This window comes from Carassius auratus, chromosome 23 (assembly GCF_003368295.1).
Source record: "Carassius auratus strain Wakin chromosome 23, ASM336829v1, whole genome shotgun sequence".
NCBI lineage: Eukaryota > Metazoa > Chordata > Actinopteri > Cypriniformes > Cyprinidae > Carassius > Carassius auratus.
In genome coordinates, this window is record NC_039265.1 from 17,413,398 (window position 1) to 17,433,530 (window position 20,133).

A 20,133-nucleotide genomic window follows, 5' to 3' on the forward strand; every position below is an offset into this window, starting at 1 on the left:
GCCAGTTGATGTGTTCTTTGGCAAATTGTAACCTCTTCTGCACATGCCTTTTTTTTAACAGAGGGACTTTGCGGGGGATTCTTGAAAATAGATTAGCTTCACACAGACGTCTTCTAACTGTCACAGTACTTACAGGTAACTCCAGACTGTCTTTGATCATCCTGGAGGTGATCATTGGCTGAGCCTTTGCCATTCTGGTTATTCTTCTATCCATTTTGATGGTTGTCTTCCGTTTTCTTCCACGTCTCTCTGGTTTTGCTCTCCATTTTAAGGCATTGGAGATCATTTTAGCTGAACAGCCTATCATTTTTTGCACCTCTTTATAGGTTTTCCCCTCTCTAATCAACTTTTTAATCAAAGTACGCTGTTCTTCTGAACAATGTCTTGAACGACCCATTTTCCTCAGCTTTCAAATGCATGTTCAACAAGTGTTGGCTTCATCCTTAAATAGGGGCCACCTGATTCACACCTGTTTCTTCACAAAATTGATGACCTCAGTGATTGAATGCCACACTGCTATTTTTTTGAACACACCCCTTTCAACTAATTCAACTAATTGCCCAATTGCACAGCCTTAAGAGCGTGCATATCATGAATGCTGGGTCTCATTTGTTTTCTGAGAATCTACTGAACCTACTGGTAACTTGTTTGCCACGTAGCAATAAAAAAATATACGAAAAACCTTGATTATTCTGGTTAGTCACATTGTACTGCTATTATTTTGAACAAGACTGTATATATATATATATATGTGTGTGTGTATACTTTTCTTGATATATATATATATTGTACTGTATAACTATCACAATATATTATATAATTAATATTATGTTATTATCTAATATATAGTATAATAATATACGTAATATAATATATACATAAACACATATATATATATATATATATATATATATATATATATATATATATATATATGAAGGAATTTATAACATTAAACACTGGTCACAAGCCGATCAAACCCAAATGTACCACAAATCTTAATGGGAGTAATAAAATGTATATTTATGATTTAGATGCCAAGATTTTTTATAATTAGAATGTCCTTAAGGGATGTAATATTTCAACAGCGAAGCTCGTCATGCAACGCGCTGTAAATAATACATACCAAGTAATGTAATGATTTGCTCAAAGCTAATTTAAAAAAGCCCATGAATCAGTTCATAGAGCAACCCACAGTGACATTTACTCTGCGCTCATTCAGCTCCCTGCCTCCAAAAGCTCCAGCTCCAGAATGGGCTGTTCATAGAGAGCTTTGCTATTAAACGCAGCTCTAATAGGCTTTCTCGCCTCACTGTATCTTCTTCCTCCTGCCGAGCATCTCCGGACAGCAAAGCTTGTGCTGTCTGTCGGCCCTGCCCCATCCCTATCTCCGCTTTTACCTCCGGCCTGTTAAAAATGATATCAGCTCAAGGAGGGCGAACATTAGCATTTGCATTTTATTGGAGGCATGGAGATTTAGAGCAGTGGATACATCAGCTCTGAGCAGACAGAATTAGTTAACAATGCATTATCTCCCTTTTATGGAGGCCATAATTCTCTCACTCCCCTGGAGAAGAGATGGGGGTGGAGGAGGACTGGACGGAACGCCAGACTGCTCGCTCCACGGTGGGGGTTCTGGGAGAGGCTGGGCTTTGTTTCTCGATGCTTTGCTGCGCATTAAACCCAAAGAGCATTGCTGCGGCATTAGGCTTCACGATTCTAACAACAGCCCAATAGAGGGCCGATAAGCGTCTCTAAAGGTCACGGATAACGACATGACCTTGCGTTCTTAATGACGGTGCACATAATCGCACACTAAAATTCAGCTGAATCGTGGTGTAATCACGCTTGCGTGTGCGTATAGGCTATTAGGTTTGGAAAGGGGTTCGAAAACTGTCGTCTGATGCGCTTATGAGGCCTTCAGGACGCTGATCGCTGACCCGAAGGAAGCGACGGTGCTCGAGTACACATTGTGTGTGCGTTCCAGTGGTTTGGACGGTGCTGCAGTGTGGATCGAACACACCGCTGCAGTCATCCCCTCCCAAACTCCATCCCTCGACCACAGCTGTTCAGTGGTCCCCTTGACAGCCATCTATTAGAGCTTATGCGCAGCAAAAACCCATCGGACCACATGCATCCCAGAAATCATGCACACAGACTCTATTCGGCGCTTGATTACTTTTTTTTGCCTCAGCAAATATATTCAAAGCGTGCACTCTTTGCTTATTGGTAAAAACGTCACTCAGGAAAGGCAAACCCCAAAGTTTTGCTCATAGCTCAACATTGTGGGTTTTACCATGGGATTATGATTTTAAAGGAATAGTTTGTCCAAAAGTTCAAATTCTGTGATCCTTTACACACCTTATGTCATTCCAAACTTGTATGACTTTCTTTGGTTAAATGAAAATCTATTTTGAAGAACTAAATACAGTGAGAAAGTCAAACACTCTTAAAATAAATGTTCTTAACTTTTTTTGCAGCGATGCCATAACCATTTAAAGAACATTTTTAAAAATCTAAAGAACCTTTTGTGCAGTGGAAAGGATCCATGGATGGTTCTTCATGCCATTAACCTTCAGTTGTTATATTGTAGAATTACCTTTTTTGGTTCCCCATTATATATTTTTTTTTCAGTGAACCGTTCTTAAAAGAACAACTTTTACTTAAAGGCCATTCTAATATTCTAAAGAACTTTTTTGTGGATTAGAAAGGTTCTGTGGACATTAAAAGTTCTTCACGAAACATTCATTGACAAATAAGGTTTTGTTGTTTTCTTAGTGTGAAGGACATTTATCTGAACATGATCATTTCTCCACTTTAAAGAACATTTTTTTTGCAATGGAAAGGTCCAATGGAAGGTTCCATCTATGGAATCCTTCTATTAGACAAAAGGTTCTAGAGCGGAAAATGTTTCTTTAAAATAATACATTTTTCTTCACACTATAATGGTTCTTTTAAGAACTGATCACTGAAAGGATCTTTTGGGAACCAAAAATTGTTCTATGGCATCACTGAAAAATCCCACTTTTTATATGGATTTTAAAGGTTCTTCATGGAATCATTCATGCCAATAAAGAATCTTCAATTTAATTTAGGAATGTTTGGGTCAAACTATTCATTTAACACACGAATCCTAATTTGATTCAACAGTCATTTTGCTTGTGTCTTTCAAATATGACTTCACAAACTCTATTCTCCATCTCTCCTGATCTTACATTCCTTGAGTCCTGGTGGAGCAGAGCGAGTGTGACAGCTCTCCAGCGTTCCATAAAGCATAAATGCAGCCTCTCAGCTATCTGCTGAGACTTCTGCTCCCCGGGGCCGAAAATTTACTAGTGACCTCTGCATTCCATTTCAGAGCTGAACCTCTTCCCCCTTTTCCCCTTTGGAAAATTCCACTGCTACTGAGGTAGTCGAAAAAACGGTATTACAGGAAGGGGTTAACGGCTTTGTGACTCTGGACTGTGAGAAGCTGAGGCCATGAAGGGGCTACAAGACACATTCACAATAGGCCAAATGTCTCAGAAACGCGAGAAAAATAGAATAAAAATAGAAAACAGTGAATTGGAAGTCTATAATGAGGCTAAAGCAAATCTGCAGGGCTAGGCTACTTTCGTCATCCGTAAGATATGACTGCGATATTGAATATCTGTGAAATTGAGAACAAGTGTACAGTGGAAACAATGTATGGCATTCATACAAATGTTCTGCATGGGAAGTTGCATGAAATGAGTCAAATTAACCTGCATCAAGACTAGGTCAAAACTGAGAAATAAGTTGATGCATGACCTCCGAAATATCAGTGAATATAATGCATCTATAGGCCAAATGTTATACTTTTTAAATACAAATACACCCAGGAATCCCTTTTTTTATGTATTCAGAATCCCTATGCAACTTATGGTGCGCTATTTGATAGGTAGAAACAAGCAGGCAAGACTTGCTCCATTATGACATCTGCTGGTACACATCAGCACTGATTTTCAGGTTCAGCTTAACACTGTACTAAAGGAGAAGGTGCCTATCCGACTTGTTAAAATAATGTTTTTAAATTGTGCTTCATCACAAGCATTACATAGAGTAAAACTTCATAATCTCAGCACTACAATTATATTTATTTTGTATGACTCAAGTCACAAAAAAAAAAAAAAAAAAAGGTTTAGGGATTCCAGAAATATTCAACTGTTAGTGTTAAAAACTAGATTTACTATGGTACAGGACATTAAAAAAGGCTATGCACTTATAGTATAGCAAAAGACAACTATTGTTGCACATTTTTAAAACAACTGCTAGTCATGTGTATAAATGATCATGGAAGTGATGGTCCTTTTGTAATATAACAAAAGCCACACCAAAAATAAAGAAAATAGTATGTTCTATGTTCAACCCTGTTTAAAAACTTTCCCCCACATTACAAACAACTCAATCTAAACCTTTCTCACTATTCTTCAGCTGTCAGTGGACTGCGCCCATACATTTCAAATAAAACAAGCTCTTTTCCTGTTCTGATCTCGAAGGAGTAGCTTTTGTTCAGTGGCTTTGCAAAGCAAAGCACAAAACTCTAATGTAGGCATGTAACCTTGATAAACACCATTTTATTGAGTCAACTCTATGTTAAAAAAATAATAAGAACCCAACATATGATTAAACTACCACGTGAAAGATTCAGGAGTTCAAACAGGAAGTGTTCACCAAATCAGCCACAAGAGGGAGCATACCAGTTAAACATATGGAGCATCATGGAAAAAGTGTTTCGAAACAGATAAAAATGTCCCCTTACACACTCACATGATGACGACAGACTACGCTCCTGCAAGCACCAGTGAGAAGTTCAAAGGTAAGTCAAAGGCCAATTCTTAATGTAGGAGTTTACAAAGACGTTAGAGGAAGAACAGAGAAAAATAAGGACGTCAATGTTCTGAATTTAATATGGGGAAGCGATTATAAGGTGTAGTTTCTTTATGTGGCTTTACTGACAATCAGAAACAAAAATAATAATAAAAATAAAACTCAGAGGATTTTGGCATACGAGGGTCATGATTAAAGTTAAAATGATGATACAGCAAAATTTATTCTACCCGTTTAAAAAAAAAAAGCAGAAATCAGTGAAGTGGGTGACATCAGCTTGTGCAATAAAACCAACGCTGTCACGTCTTTATCCAGCGTTTTAAATGTTAAGCGCACACGCAACTGATGTTTTCAGTCATTTCCAGCAACACTACCAAATCAACCGTGTGAATGATAAAAAGTTAAAAGTTTGACATGTACGGGTTTCCACTGTTTCACATCTACACTAGCGCACAACACATCATAAGAACATAGTTGAAGGGGCACAAATACACAAATTAGAAGGAAGATCAGAGAAGAGAGATCACATTCCACCGCTCTGCTGCAGCCGCCGTTCGCCACGACCTTTCAGGTTGTCTGGTGAGAGATGGTGGATGGAGGTTGTAACCTCCAGTACTTGCTGGCCGTTTTTCTTTTACTAAATGGTCCGTTAAAGTTGGCTATGAGAGTGTCACCAGTGTGACAAAGGGCATAAGATTTGGAGGACTCCCCCCTCTGCCCTTTAAACCACCGTGGCGCTCTTTTCCTTCTTGTCGCCGTCTTCGTGCCAGGTCAGGCGCTCCTCGTAGAAGGCAATGACAATCTGTGGGCACTTGTGATTGGCTTCCTTTGCAAGCACAAGGTCTGCCTCATCAGAGTCCTTCCTGCGGTGTGACAACAGCAGCAAAGCAAAGACAAATTTGCATTAAGTGGACAATTGCAGTGTTATACATCAGCATTAGCTTCAGGTCTAATTGAAACTGTGTGACATTAAAATCCTCAAATGCCCTTAATTTGTTAGTTAAAGCTTTAACAGAAATAAACAGATGTCGACATCATGACTTGTGCTAACCTCCAGACACTACAGCAGTTCAAACTGATCTAACATCAGGCATTGACTTGGTTTACATTTATTGCATACAATCATGTCATAACATTAGGGATTTAATACTTTAACACATTTTAAGACCTGCACAAATAAAATGAAGATTGTAAGTCCATATAGAAGAAACATTTATAATTTCTAAATAAACTCAGATTCTTTTACTCAATTAAACAGACTGGGGCAATACATATGTTTTTCAATTTTATTGAAGTTTATGAACTAATGTATCAATACATAGAGCTTAATTAAACATGGCTAATACAAAAATGTAACCATACATTCATAATTAATCAACAGTATAAGTGTTGGCTTAATATAAAATGTGGTATTCGTTGATTGCAAACTGCGCTGAAACTGACAGCCTGTAGACATGAACAACTCTGAGTTTTGCCTCTGAATGTGTAACAAATCACAGCTTTTTAAAGTTTAATCATCACATTAGTTCATATTAGTAACGTATAGTTTCTCTGTCCTCAAATTTAAAACCTCTAAATATGATAATCAATACTTTTGTTATGACAGTTATGGCCTTAAATTTAATCAAAATAAAATGTAAGACTTTTTAGGAACCAATGAAAACCTTGATAAATATATTCAACCCTAAGGAGCTATGCATATTTGATTACAGTTTTATATTAGAAAACATTTTGGCAATAGTAATTTCTAAATTTGTAAAATCTAAGAAAACAAAGTTTTTTTTATGTAGCTATGCTGATTGATGGGTGTTTGTTTTATTGTATTATGCCACTGTAGTTCAAACAGTGGAACATTTGGGCAAAAAACAAATAGGATTATGTGCTAAACACGCTATACAATGCAAAAGGTTGCATCCAAAATAAACAATGCAATTTCTGCCACATTCTATGAAGAAAATACACACATGAAAAGAATCATTAAAGGAACATGTTTATAGTAATTGCTGTAGTCTGTTTGTCAAAGTGTACATTTGTCTGTATACTAAGATAAACATACTTTGTACAGGTACCAGTCAGGAACTGGAATTATATTTTATGGAATTATATTAACACGATGAGAAATACAGAAACTGTAACAGAGACAAAGACAAATAAAGACAGACAGGATACTACACTGAAAGGTTAAAATGTACAGGTGTAAATAGGTATAGGATAGTGACAAAAGAATAATGGTTATACAGTCTCACACAGGGCAGGAGTGTGAACGTGAGAAAAGCAGACACAAAGAAACAAGCATGGGGCAGTTTGCATCATTTCAAACATAATGGAAAGTGTAAATATGGCCATTGACTCTACGGTCCTAACACCCATCTCGGGTGATCCAATCACAATTGGTCAGCTGAGGCACTTCACTGATTACTCCTGGTATCAATATGCATCTCCTGTGACCACTTGTGATTGGATTTCAATTTAAATTCATCGTCCACTGTTATTTTAACTAGAATATGGTCAGACTTGTGGCTTTGGTTTAGATGTGTTTTTAAGGTGAGATTCATTTAAATCTAAGTAAATTTTACTACCGATATGTGAAGGACTGTTTTACTCACCACTTCATAAGGAACATAAGGTCTCCACAGGAGTCTGTTGCTCCAATAATCTTCTCAGGCTCCAGGCCTCGCTCAAAACCTCTTGCTACAAGGATCTCATCCTAGAAAAAATAAGAGTGAAAATCTAAATTCCTTGTTTATAGCAAACCAATCCATCGTAATGGCACTTAAGTGTAAACATTTGCTTCTGTCCAAAATACAAATCCATAACGCAAAATATTTCTGACGGCACCCATCCTCTGCAGAGGATCCATTGGTGAGCAAGTGATATGAAATCTCTCTCAATGAACAGGCAAAATCATCTACATTTTGGGTGGCCTGAAGGTGCATACATTTTCAGCAAATTTAAATTTTGGTGGAAATATTCCTTAAAGCAAGTAATGAGGTAAGAAACGTATTTTAGAGAGAATTCATCCCTCTGGATGTACTTGCAATATCAGGATGGATATTGCATTGTAATTACATTGTAATGAAGTTTATGTGGGGGGGCCTTAAACCCTTTTTCATTAACTCTTACCTCCTTTTTCTTTTTGGGTTTGCTGCTGCTCCCGTTCTCTTCCTCCGAGTTTTTCCTCTTGCTGGTGCTGCTGCTACTGTCTTTGGGACGGGCCGCAGAAGAGCCTGTGCTGGAGGGCTTGCTGCTGGGGGTGCTTCCGCTGCTTCCCTTTTTATATGTCTTCATGAACTCAGCGATAAGCTCTGGACAGTCCAGGTTCTTCTCTGGTTCCCATGTGTTGTGTTTGCTGCAAAACAATGCATGATAAACTAAAGCCACTGGATTTCCTCATATTATAGATACACCATCAGGTAGTCTACATACTACTGACAATACTAGGAGTGTTCTTAAAACTAGTTTTTTTTTTTTATTCGACTTGTCCACTAATTTCACTTCAAAACTACTGATGTTTTTCCATAGTCATGCATTTTTAGACTTTTACATGCAGTAAAACAAACCCACATCTTCTTGAGATGAAACAATCTATACTACTACTTATTATGAAGTACAAAGAAGTCTTACTCTGAAAAGCCTTTCCACTTCAGGAAATATTCCACACGGCCCTTAAAAACTCGCCTGTCCATAACCTTCTCCACTACATACTCTTCCTCCTCTGAGGAAGAAGCCTCATCATCTTCACGGTTCTGGTTCTTCTTTCCCATGGCTAATTCGGAATGTCTTTCCTATGAGCAAGTGTGACCTGTGTGGCTCCCTGGTCCGGGGGAGGAAAGTGTTCCCACTGAAAAAAGAAAAAAAAAGGTGTAGGGCAGTCATTTACCATATATAAAAAAAAAAAAACACAAAAAGAGGAGCATATTCATTCCAAATATAACTTGAATATAAACGAACATATGACATCAAAATAGATCTGTGCATTAGATCTTGCAGCGTAAATGTCTAATAAATCTAATGCTGTCAGTAATATAATAATCAACAAATACTACTGATAATAATAACTTGAGTTACTACCTCTATTTCATACAGCAAAGTCTACCAAAGAGTTTTAATTTAGATTCTCTAACTTCTGCTAGTGATATATGATGATAGTGCCGTTAAGAATGTACAAAGGTAGTTTACTTCTATTGTCTTGTAATGTGTCTCTTCAATTAAACTGTATTACTCACCATTCAATTTAATAATTGCCTGAAGTCAAAGGACAATGTTTACTTAAGAAATTAATTAGCGTTAGTTTCTTCTGTGGTACTGTATATCATGAAACTTCACTGGTCAAAGTATTACCTATATTGTATGGCATTAATTTAATCTTGATGTGTTCCTGTGGCTTAGTGGTAGAGAATTGCGTTAGCAGCACAAAATATTGTATGTTTGATTCCCAGGGAACACACATACTGATTTAAAAAAAAAAAAAGTGTAGCATGAATGCACTGGAAGTTGCTTTGAATAAAAGCGTCTGCTAAATGTATCAATGTAATTTGGACTGTTGTCTGTATTGTTACTCTTAACAGTATAACAAAAGTTGGATAGTATGAGCAAAATCTCACAACTTAAGGTTAAACCTTTCTTACCTTAAAAAGCTATATTTATTTGTATACACTCACCTACAGTATTTATTTGGAGGATGTGACCTCAAAGTGCAGAGATGATTCTTGGATTACAGCATTCAGAGCTCCCCTAAACAAATACAATTAATTTAAACATTACTTGACTTGCACATAAATGTACATCAATAAACAAGCATAATGAGAAACGCATTCAACGTTTTAATAAATGGGAGTCTTAGAAATATGCACACAAAAGATCAGCGTGCCTTTGATTTGAGGAAATCTACAATTAGTTTCAAGCCTATGTGCATAATAATAATAATAGCTTAATAAATTAACTTTAAAATATGTTTGTTAGTAAACATAGTGCGCACAGTCATCCAAGCTAAAGGAACAATGCACGCAGTCTGTATACATTACATTAAAACCAAGCCTTTATATTGGGATGCAATTCCTATATTAATTTACCAAGATACATTCTTATTCAAGCTTGTACAAGAACTGCGATGAACCAGCCATGTGTTCTTATCTTACTGTCTTGAAGCATTTTAGAGAGCAAGGCCAAACAATGTGAAAACATTGAACAGCCCTAAACGCTATTTCATAGTTTCACGTCGATTGCCATATGCGATGTAATTCCCAATGCATTTATTCCAAAATACGAAACATAATTCCCATCGTAAACGGGTTTAAAAGCAGTGTTAGCTACACTGCTAACATTTTAGCTACATAAGTCCCATTGATTGCTCATGTTTGCCTCACTATAAGCTCATTTCGAAATAGTAACAGTACGAAAACACTAAGAGAGATCAATACAAGGAGAGCATAAATTAATGTGTTTACGGTGTTGTGTTTGTGTAGAACGCAAGTTCAACTAGTCAATACATGCAAAAACAATAAACAAGGCTCGCCGATACCCAGGCGCATGATAGCAGGCTAACGTAACATTAGCTCAATTAGCATACACGCTCCACTTCTTTCTTCGGTTTCCTGCGTAAAAACCGCTAACGTTACAAGCAAATAATTCATGTGCTTTTTCGCATTTATTTAAATATCATCGTCGTGCAAGTTAGTGAGCCTTTGCTTAGCAATAGCGAGGACCATACAGAACAGATTTCACCTGATCCTATCATATTAAAGCGTAACACTGACGGATTAAATCATTTCCAATGTAAGGAGAACGTACAATGGCTTATCCGGGCGTCGATGTGAAGAATTATTGTATACTTACTGAGATATTTTTCGATGTTTTCTTATTCGTGTTTGATAAGGAGGCTGAGGCGGTTTTTCCCCTGCACTCAAGAGTTTGGTGCCTTTCGCGCATGCATCCGTCCAGTGGCGCGTCCAGCCAATCAGCGTGCGCCTGAGTGAACTGCTCTCGCGCCAAAAATGCGCATACAATGGGATGCGCACGCGTCACAAACTTTCTGTTTTGTAAAAAAAAATATATATATATATAAAATTATAATAAATACAATTAAATATTTAATCCCACCATTTTAAAACCAGATATTTTCATATAAAATTAACGAGTCCCTTTGAATCAGAGATTAAAGTTATGTGGAAGATGTGTGAATAAACCCATAACATGTAATTATTAATCCCCTCATATCTTTTGATCGTATATATATATATATATATATATATATATATATTTGCCAAGACAACAAAAAAGCTTTTTTTTTACGTGTGAAGAAGATTTGGAAACGCACTAACGTCTATTCCACGGATTGACATGACTCTCAGCCAATCAGATGTCGTCAAAACGCAACACAAAGGCGTTAGCGGGAAGCCTTAACCAATCATCGTCTGTAGTTCGAGGGAACTGTATTTGACCAAGCTATTTATTGTATCCTCCCCAGTTCTTGGTGCGTGTCTGTCTCACCGACGAGTGTGTGGCGCAGCACGAGCAGAAATAGTCGGCAGGATGTCCAAAGAGGTAGGTTGGCTTTAATAATGCAGCTAGTTTTGCTTTTATGAGAAATGGTTTAAGCGATATAGTTTTCATGCTCTGAGCATTTTCCGATTTGACTCCGATCTCATCCGAGGCTCTTTTGTTAATGCAGATAGCGTGTTTGGCCGCCATTTTAACTCTTGTACTCTGCAGACACAGGCCGCGTGTTTGCATTGAAGGTCGTGTTTTTCTTAAATCTCGTAGTTCGTTTTAATTTCTCACCGGCCACATCTGTGATTTTGTTTTACATCGATTTATAATCCATATTGTTTTACTGAAACAAAAGTACTGTTTATAGAGCTATACGGGGGCATTGCTTCTTTTCTCCTGTCCAACATGGCGGAGATGTTCGATCACCTTCCCCCAAATAGTCTTTAACGGCAAGGATTAATGACGCTTTGCGTGAGAACTGATTGTTTAATATTCGCTGCAGAATAACACACAACGCACTCCTTTTCAGTTAAATTTTATGGGTTATTTTCAGGGCCAACCACGTGAGCCAGAACAGCTGCGGAAGCTCTTCATTGGAGGGCTCAGCTTTGAAACCACAGACGATAGTTTGCGGGAGCATTTTGAACAATGGGGCGCCTTAACGGATTGTGTGGTAAGTTGCTTCTATCTTGCTTCCCTATGTCGATAGACAACATGGATCATAAATTTGCATGATCTAACCCCAAGTATTGTGATTTAAGGGTATGGTGATGACCAATAAGTGCTTTAACCCTTATTATGCTTGTTTATGTGCTGTTATAGGTGATGAAAGACCCAAACACCAAACGCTCCAGGGGCTTTGGGTTCGTCACCTATTCCAACGTGACTGAAGTTGATGCCGCTATGGATGCACGGCCCCACAAGGTTGACGGCAGGCTCGTGGAACCCAAACGAGCCGTGTCTCGAGAGGTGCGTTTTAACACCTCAAGCCTTTGTAATGTAAATGGTTATAAAGACGTGTATGAATGTGCGCTTTTTGGTTTTAGGATTCCAACAAGCCGTTTGCTCACACAACTGTGAAGAAGATATTTGTGGGTGGTATTAAAGATGACACCGAGGAGAACCATCTTCGTGATTACTTCAAACATTTTGGCAAAATTGAGGCCATTGAGATAATGGTTGACCACAAGACCGGAAACAAAAGAGGCTTTGCTTTTGTTACGTTCGATGACCATGATTCCGTTGATCGCATCGTCAGTAAGTGCTTCTGTTCAAGTGTAATTTCTAGTGTCTTAATACTGTTGGTAGTTTTATTATAAATACTGTCTTCCCTCTCCTTAGTTCAAAAATACCACACTGTGAATGGACACAACTGTGAAGTCAGAAAAGCTCTGTCTAAACAAGAGATGCAAAACACTAGCATGAACATGAGAGGTAAGTTGGTGTTCAAGGTGTTTCTTCTGTTTTAATATACTTGGATGTATTCAATGGGTGTTTTACTACAATCTATAGGCCGTGGAGGTGGTGGTGGAGGAGGAGGTGGAAACTTCAACAGATATGGCAACAATGGCGGCTACAACAATGACTTTGGAAGTGGTGGCGGTGGCGGCAACCGAGATGGTTATTTTGGAAGAGGTTTGTGCCTAAGTGGAAATTGTTTTAAATGATGAATTGAAGTTATTTTGTATGGACTTGAAGCAATTTACACAACCCTTTTCAGGAGGCAGAGCTGGTGGCAGTGGCGGTTATGGAGGTGACAACTACAACAATGGATTTGGTGGTGGAGGAGATGGTATGCAGTGGTTTCCTGGTTCACTGAAAGTACGGTTTAGTAAAATGTTTTAATGCTAAGTAACTAATTCCTCTTTCTTTCTCTAGGTAATTATGGTGGCGGCCCTGGTAACTATGGTGGAAACCGTGGATATGGAGGAGGTGGCGGTGGAGGAGGTTATGGCAACCAGGGTGGTGGTTATGGTGGTGGTGGCGGCAACAGCAGCGGTGGTGGCTATAATGACAATTACAACAACGGCAATGGAAACTTTGGAGGTGGTGAGTACATGCCAGTCTGAATTCTGAACTTCCATATAAATAACTTGAGCTGTCAGCAAATAACCAGGTGTAATTGGTTTTTAAATGCAAATAGGCAACTTTGGAGGTGGTGGTGGCGGCGGAGGTGGTAACTACAATGACTTTGGCAACTATAGCAACCAGCAGTCCAGCTATGGTCCCATGAAAGGGAACTTTGGAGGTGGCGGAGGCGGTGGAAGAAACAGTGGCCCATATGGTGGTGAGTGTTTCATATTGGCCTTTCTTTTTTTCACCTTGTATAAACAACTTAAATCCTAAATGACATGACATCTGTTTTAGGTGGCTATGGCAGTGGATCTGGTGGTGGATATGGAAGCAGCTCTGGTGGTAGACGGTTTTGAGCTCAAAGGTTAGTTTCAAATTCTTTACTTAATAGACTTAACAGGTTTACAGGTTAACAATCCCAATACGTTAGTCATGGACTAAATACTCATTGCATACTGTAACCTTGCTGTACATCTGGTGTAGAAACAACAAACCTCAGGTAGTGTGCAGCTTAACATTTGTTGTTCATATTGTTCAACAGGACTGAGTGCTTTAGGAGAGGAGAGCAAGAGAAGTGACAGGGCAGATGCAGGTTTACATCCCTAGATCTGCTCAGCAAAACAGGCCTGGCAGATTAACAGCTGCCACCAGAAGAAGTGTACAGTAGCGCTATCATGTGTGGGACATCATGATTTTGTCATCATGCAGACTTATTTTATATTGTCTATGGGGGAAAAGCATTCCAATGAGGTTTTATGTAGAACTACTTTCAGTCTTTATGGTTTTGATTATGTAACCAATCAAGGTGAAATAAAACATCCTTTCTGTTTTTTTTTTAAAAGATGTGCGTTTTAGTCATGTTTTCTGGGGGGTTTTAGCGTAGTACACTAACTTAAAGTAGCTTCTATGAATACTTTTTAGAACATAAATTCAAGACCGCAGTTTGGCTCTTGGGAAAAACTTGGTAACGTAAGTGAAATGGTCAAAACTGGTTCAAAAAGCATAGGCTGTTAAATGCAAATGCTTAGAGTAGTGTGGTTGCATATCAGTCTAGCCATGGGAGAAGGCTGAGAAAGGAGTAGCAAGATCATCGCCCTGTGAAGAAGCAGGGAGTACAGGGCGCAACTCAAAGACTAGCAGGCAGCGCTTTTAGAACTCCTGTAGGTAAGAACAGACTTCTCAACTACCGCTGGTAACTGTAAGACATTTTATTAGCAGAAGCTGTACAGTTAATGTGAACTTCCCATTCAGTGTTGTGTATTACAGGGGAAGTAACTGAAGTCAGCATAGTTTGGTGCACAAGATTTTGTAGACCTTAAACCCTTTTAATGCATGCCCACTTGTGTTTTTTCCTTGTTCTATATTTAATGTGCTGACCATGTTACTCTTGCTTTTTCAGGTTCTGATGAGTGGAAATCCTCTCTTGAAATGAAAAGGCATTTGTATAAACTGGTGAAATGATAAAAGGTACTTGCTCTTGTAATGCAGTATTCCTCTTGTTTACAATATTCTAAACCTCAAACTTGTTCTCTTTTCTAGGACCAAAATGCAGCTGAAGAGTTTTTTTATTTTTATTACCTGTGTTTTTTACCAATAAAATTTTAATGCTACAAATGACTTGCCTTGTGTAGAACCCATTTACTTAAAGCATGTGTTTTTTTTGTACATAATACTGATTCTAGGTTTTAAATCGATGTACAGGTTTTTTTTTTAACATCACCTACAGCATCATGCATAAAAGTTTTGAAATTGCCTTAATCTTAAAAGTCTTTCTTAATTTTTGTTGTTACACATTTTGTAGTTCTGTCCTAAACTTCTTTGGCTAAAAATTAGTCTTATTATTATTTATTTTTTTTAATGACAAATGATTACAAGTAAGTGGTCAAGTGTAGGAAACTCAAAAGTTTAGTTGTCCATCTATGGGTGACTTAGAATTTTCTAAATGCACATCAGTTCATTCACCCTCCAGGGCTGTATTCCGAGGCACCAAGTAAACGTTGCCATCATTAGTTAGTTGTAGTAAATACTCATCAACTGAAAAAGGGTGTCCCTCTTCATCACGTAGTTGTGAAAACACTTGGGTGTAAAGATCTGAGAGCCGACATTTGATGACTGCTAGGTTTTGCTGAAACTCCAGTCTCTCTCTGGTTAAATGTTCTCTTTGGGCTTGAAGCTGTCCCAACTCATTTTCTAAATGCACAATATTCTCCAACTTCCGCTTGCGGCAGTTCTGAGCTGCAACTTTGTTCTTCCCTCGTCTGCGAATGTCCCTCACAAGTGCCAGTTGAGCGTCGTTCAGTGTGAATTGGGTCAAGAGCTCATTGAAGTCATCCACTGGTAGATTCACAATCTTGTCCAGCGCGAATGGGATTTTGAGAGCAAGAGCTCGCCTCTCATCTCTGCTCAGGGGTACAGAAACGCTGCTCGATTTTGGTTTTTGGTACATGGATTGATATGAACCCAGTCTTGTTAAACCTGAGCTGTTCAATTGCAGATCATGCAGGGCTGTGGGTAAAACCGGTTGCTTCACTGATGCAATTGGTTGGTAAGTCTGCTGGTTGACTGGTTGCATATTTGCAGTTGTGGGAAAAGAAGTTCCAGGGAATGAACTGTAAGACTGGTGGTAGTCCACAGACCCAAGCAAACTCTGCCGCATGCGACATTGTTCCCCAATACTCTCGCTTTCAGCATAACCCATCATTACATCTGCAGGTAAGTACGAAGGTACTCCATGCACCACATTCTCAGGAGAGGCAAGCGGTGGGCTTGAACCAAGTGACAAACCAGAATCTGACTCCAGATCATCTGTGCAAGCCTGTTTGATCTGTCCTGTGCAATGAAGGTTGATAACCCCATCTTTCGCAAAACCATGACTGCGTGTTGTCATGTTCATGTGCTCCAAAAGACTCATGAGAGGTGGATGAAAAGCTTGCGTACTCGTAAGCATTCTGGAGGAACCGTGGCCGCCGGGGACAGGGAGGCTGTAGTGCATATCCATGTGTGGGTTTAAACGCTGATAGGGTGGCATCATATCCGGGTATGCATTTTCATAGACCGCAGCAGGATGAGCATCACAAGTGGCTGGAATGGATTCTGGTTGCGGTTGACTCATCCCGAACCCACCTTGAGAAACCATGGGCTCCATGGACAGGTATGGAATAGCTTCAAAGGGATTCTCATTGGGTACCTCAAACTCCTGTGACAAAAAATAATATTTTAATAACAAGAATTTCCAGTTTTACTCAAACTTGACTTGAGGGGATTCAAATCAAACTCTTTTACAATAAAACACTAGTAAAGTGAAGGTTTGCAGTCGATTTGTGCTGCAGAAGAGGGTTGTATTCAGCCATCTGCTCAGGACCTACCCACCTGGGTGAATGTGCCACCCGTAGCTTATGCAGGTCTTACTTAGGAGCGCTCAGGTTTCATGTCGAAACAGATGGTCATTGTGCAATGCAGGGGACTGTCGGCAATATACAGCACTCACCCTCTTTCTCTGTCTGCCTTTATCCTCGCATCACTCAATTGGCCCATTGTTCCAGATCATAACTCAATGTGTGCATTTACAAAGGATTCAGCATTAGAATTTTTTTTATAAGGCCACCATTTCATTAAGACTCTAAAACAACTGGCTTTCTTCAGTTGTGAAATTTATGCGTGTGAAAGAGTAAGTTTAGTCAGGAGTTTCAGTCTACTGACCTGAAGTTCTGTGATGGCCATCAGTTCCTGCCAGGCCAAGTCCATATCCAAATGTTGGGGGGAACGTTGTGCCCTGAATCCAGTGACATTGGTGGACACCTCCCCATGCAGTCTTCCAGGGTTTGCCAGTCCCTTAAAATTAATACAGTCTATTAATTTTTTATCATATGTTCTTTAAATATTTATTAAAATATAATTACTTCAAATTTGTAGAACAAGAACATTACATTTATTTATATATATATATATATTTTTTTTATACATCATCTGAAAGATGAATAAATAAGCTTCCACTGAGATGTCTAAGTCCTTAGCAATGCATACTACAAATACTTTTTTTCTTGTGGATATATTATTTACAGTAGGAAATTTACAAAATATCTTCATGGAACATAATTTTTATTTAAAATCCCAATGATTTTTGGCATAAAAGAAAAAATTATCATTTTGACCCATACAATGTATTTTTGGCTATTGTTACAAATTATCCATTCTACTTATGACTGGGTTTGTGGTCCAGGGTTACTTGTTATTTTGAAAGTGTTTTAAGTGTACTGTTAAAAATCTGCAAGTGCAGTAAGACAAAATATCTGTAAAATATGCATTCTCACAAGTTTTGTTTTTAAATATTTTTCTTAACTGAAAGTAATTCAACTGATTAAAAAGTCATTTTTTTGTAGGTTACAGACAAGTTTTACAGCATTCATTTATTTGTTTAAAAATATTTTATTTTTCTAGGCTTTTCTCACTGGGAAAGCGGAATTATAATATTTTTCCCCATAAAGATACTGACCTCACAACTGAGCCTCAGGGGAAGTACACCGTTGATTGCTGAACACATTCAGGACAGACCCCTGATGCAGTGAATCAATGTAAAACAAAAGAAGTCAGTCACTTTTTGTATTTTGTCAGACATGAATTTCAAGAAAAAATTTTTTGTAGAGTTAAAAATAAAGAGAAAAATACACACAAACAATGTAAGTGTTCACATAACAGGAAATATAGCTGTGACCACATGTCAACAATCATAGGACCAAATTTATTCATACTCGACCACATTTTTATCTACACACCCGTAAATGAAGATGATGTCACCGAAACTAAAAAAATTGACATTAATCTTCAGAATATATCTTGTTTGAGACTCTCACATTTCCCATGTGCTCCAAATGTCATTTTTTGTGTCACTGGACATGAAGTTTCTTTGGGCTGCATTTGTCCTATCAACTGGCTTTGCGAACAGTTATGTCAACCCTTGATAAGACAATCTTTTGGGAGCCAGCCTGTTCTCCAGCAAACGAAGGCAGGGGCCTAACCACAGACATCAGAATGTCAGGAACACTTTCTCAGCACACTCCCTCGACGTCGAAAATAAATCAATTAATCCATGTGATACTTAATATACATTAGCAGTCATTCTGGTTACCATTGAGTTTCGTTTCATTTAGCTATTTCATTGTGTAAAACAAATTAAACTTGTGTCTCATCTGTTGGTTTGTTTTTATTGGTGCTATATTAGAGCCTTTTTATACACAACAACGGCTTTAAACTTTGATGTTGGGTTGCTGTTAAATTGGACATATTTTGTAAACACTATGCAGCTATAATACCAATAATTTTGCAATCTAAGTCATTATTCCGCTTGCAAGTGTTATCTTTTTTAATTCAAATGAACAATTTTACAAAAGAGTGAAAACTGCATACATTTTAGTACAATTTCATATAATTTGAAAGCACTTCTTAGCTAACCGAATTGAACTGAAGCCTGACTGAAATGGTACAAGTTTGACAGGACGTGGCAGCAATAATGCTGTATAACATCTAATGGTTTGGCATTTCACGTGTGGTAAAGTATTTAACAAAACACATCTTTCCTTTTGACATATTGAGGGTTAAAACATATATCCTGCCTTTACCGCGGTGTCTAGCTTATTTCCTTTGACTAGTTTATGAAATTTTGAGGGGACAGGGCTATGGGACCGGCCTTTCACATTTCAACATCAGCTGTGGTACTAACCACTGTACCAGTGCACACGAGCCAACATTAAGCAAGAAAGAGAAAAAATTGAATTGAATACATTGCTCTGTCTCTCTTTTTAAACCTCATGCATTGCAATATTTGTGATCATCAAAAAGTGACTGCAGCGGGTAGCGTTAAATGAAATATTAATTTTAAAAATACATTTTTATATTTTGTAATATTTAAAAATTCACTTCTCAATGAAATATTCCCATTATGACCCCCTTAGTAAAACAGAATGGATTTAAAATATGATACAACTTTAAAACTTTAATCAAGTACATAATAACTGTCAATTGCTTCTAAAGCCCAAAATGTTTACACACACTTAACATTTAATGTGCGCATAGTTCTTAAAGAGTTGTTATGACTAGAACTAAGACTCAAACATTTGAATGACTAGAATTATGACTCAAAAAATGTCATTTAGAATCTTTCAGATTTAATAGTGAACCAGAATTCTACAATATCTGCTAACAACTGCCATATTTACTGAAGAAACTTCACAACAAACCGTCAAAGAAGATTAAATGACAAACTGTACCTTATTAGCATGTCCTTAAGCACTAAGCTCAGAAGAAAAAGTCTTCACAGTGTCATAATCACAATAACCACTGACCCCTGTGTTGAAGTGCAGAGTGAAAGAGTTTGCTGCATGCTCTTAGTTTTGAACTACAAGTGTGCATGCGCTCAACCTGTCTTTCTCTCTCATTCACCCGTTCTCCCACTCACCCTGTCTGCTTTTGGCTGTCACTCACACAGATGGGATGGGTCTTTGGGCGATGCAAGCAGGTTTCCTGTAAAGCACCCACACTCAAATGCAACACTTGCACTTTAATATGTTTAAATTATATTGAGTTATATATAAGTGGTTAAGCCACAAATTTATACATACAAAGCCCACGCCTGATACTGTGGACTGCCCTACCAGATATAGACTCGGACCCTTCAGCTTGTGGTTTAAGGACAAGTTATTCACATCCACAGCTTTGGTGTGTACGAGT

At 38.1% G+C, this 20,133-nt stretch overlaps 3 protein-coding genes across 9 annotated transcripts; 1 reads left to right on the forward strand and 2 right to left on the reverse strand.

The window, feature by feature from the left end:
- Positions 1-4,575: 4,575 nt before the first annotated feature.
- On the reverse strand, positions 4,576-10,837 carry LOC113041583 (chromobox protein homolog 5-like). 3 transcript variants are annotated; one of them, XM_026200195.1, is made up of 6 exons: positions 10,684-10,837; positions 9,514-9,582; positions 8,473-8,689; positions 7,972-8,197; positions 7,455-7,555; positions 4,576-5,711 (listed from the first exon to the last, which is right to left on the reverse strand). In XM_026200195.1, the coding sequence occupies exons 3-6, from the start codon at positions 8,610-8,612 to the stop codon at positions 5,570-5,572; spliced, it is 609 nt and encodes a 202-aa protein (XP_026055980.1). In that variant the 5' UTR covers positions 8,613-8,689; positions 9,514-9,582; positions 10,684-10,837; the 3' UTR covers positions 4,576-5,569. The 3 variants fall into 3 exon arrangements, with proteins under 3 accessions (XP_026055980.1, XP_026055979.1, XP_026055981.1); XM_026200194.1 differs by having other exon boundaries at positions 9,510-9,582; XM_026200196.1 differs by lacking the exon at positions 9,514-9,582 and having other exon boundaries at positions 10,684-10,818.
- A 398-nt stretch (positions 10,838-11,235) lies between these two features.
- On the forward strand, positions 11,236-15,027 carry LOC113041581 (heterogeneous nuclear ribonucleoprotein A3 homolog 1-like). 3 transcript variants are annotated; one of them, XR_003275418.1, is made up of 12 exons: positions 11,236-11,391; positions 11,891-12,010; positions 12,160-12,306; positions 12,384-12,594; positions 12,679-12,771; positions 12,850-12,972; positions 13,058-13,129; positions 13,216-13,386; positions 13,481-13,624; positions 13,705-13,774; positions 14,810-14,877; positions 14,950-15,027. XR_003275418.1 is itself a non-coding variant. In XM_026200193.1 (11 exons), exons 1-10 carry the CDS (start codon positions 11,380-11,382, stop codon positions 13,764-13,766), a joined length of 1,155 nt encoding a protein of 384 aa, XP_026055978.1. In that variant the 5' UTR covers positions 11,236-11,379; the 3' UTR covers positions 13,767-13,774; positions 14,810-15,027. The 3 variants fall into 3 exon arrangements, 2 of the variants coding, with proteins under 2 accessions (XP_026055978.1, XP_026055977.1); XM_026200193.1 differs by having other exon boundaries at positions 14,810-15,027; XM_026200192.1 differs by lacking the exons at positions 14,810-14,877; positions 14,950-15,027 and adding an exon at positions 13,952-14,251 and having other exon boundaries at positions 11,237-11,391.
- A 1-nt stretch (position 15,028) lies between these two features.
- Positions 15,029-19,850, reverse strand: LOC113041580 (transcription factor NF-E2 45 kDa subunit-like). Of its 3 annotated transcripts, XM_026200190.1 has the most exons (5): positions 19,674-19,850; positions 18,261-18,420; positions 17,903-17,963; positions 17,110-17,241; positions 15,029-16,606 (listed from the first exon to the last, which is right to left on the reverse strand). In XM_026200190.1, the coding sequence occupies exons 3-5, from the start codon at positions 17,948-17,950 to the stop codon at positions 15,365-15,367; spliced, it is 1,422 nt and encodes a 473-aa protein (XP_026055975.1). In that variant the 5' UTR covers positions 17,951-17,963; positions 18,261-18,420; positions 19,674-19,850; the 3' UTR covers positions 15,029-15,364. The 3 variants fall into 3 exon arrangements, with proteins under 3 accessions (XP_026055975.1, XP_026055974.1, XP_026055976.1); XM_026200189.1 differs by lacking the exon at positions 18,261-18,420; XM_026200191.1 differs by lacking the exons at positions 18,261-18,420; positions 19,674-19,850 and adding an exon at positions 18,183-18,206.
- Positions 19,851-20,133: the final 283 nt, after the last annotated feature.

What these genes read in the sequence shown, in the direction of transcription:
- LOC113041583 (XM_026200195.1), bottom strand. Translation starts at nt 8,612, where the DNA reads ATGGGAAAGAAGAACCAGAACCGTGAAGATGATGAGGCTTCTTCCTCA. An exon ending in AAGTGGAAAGGCTTTTCAGA is followed by an intron (nt 8,198 to 8,472) that starts GTAAGACTTCTT and finishes ATTGTTTTGCAG; the next exon opens with CAAACACAACACATGGGAAC. An exon ending in AACCCAAAAAGAAAAAGGAG is followed by an intron (nt 7,556 to 7,971) that starts GTAAGAGTTAAT and finishes TATTTTTTCTAG; the next exon opens with GATGAGATCCTTGTAGCAAG.
- LOC113041580 (XM_026200189.1), bottom strand. Translation starts at nt 17,950, where the DNA reads ATGTGTTCAGCAATCAACGGTGTACTTCCCCTGAGGCTCAGTTGTGAG. An exon ending in CCCTGAGGCTCAGTTGTGAG is followed by an intron (nt 17,242 to 17,902) that starts GTCAGTATCTTT and finishes ATTAATTTTAAG; the next exon opens with GGACTGGCAAACCCTGGAAG. An exon ending in TGGCCATCACAGAACTTCAG is followed by an intron (nt 16,607 to 17,109) that starts GTCAGTAGACTG and finishes TTTTTGTCACAG; the next exon opens with GAGTTTGAGGTACCCAATGA.
- LOC113041581 (XM_026200193.1), top strand. An exon ending in GCGCCTTAACGGATTGTGTG is followed by an intron (nt 12,011 to 12,159) that starts GTAAGTTGCTTC and finishes GTGCTGTTATAG; the next exon opens with GTGATGAAAGACCCAAACAC. An exon ending in CAATGGAAACTTTGGAGGTG is followed by an intron (nt 13,387 to 13,480) that starts GTGAGTACATGC and finishes AAATGCAAATAG; the next exon opens with GCAACTTTGGAGGTGGTGGT.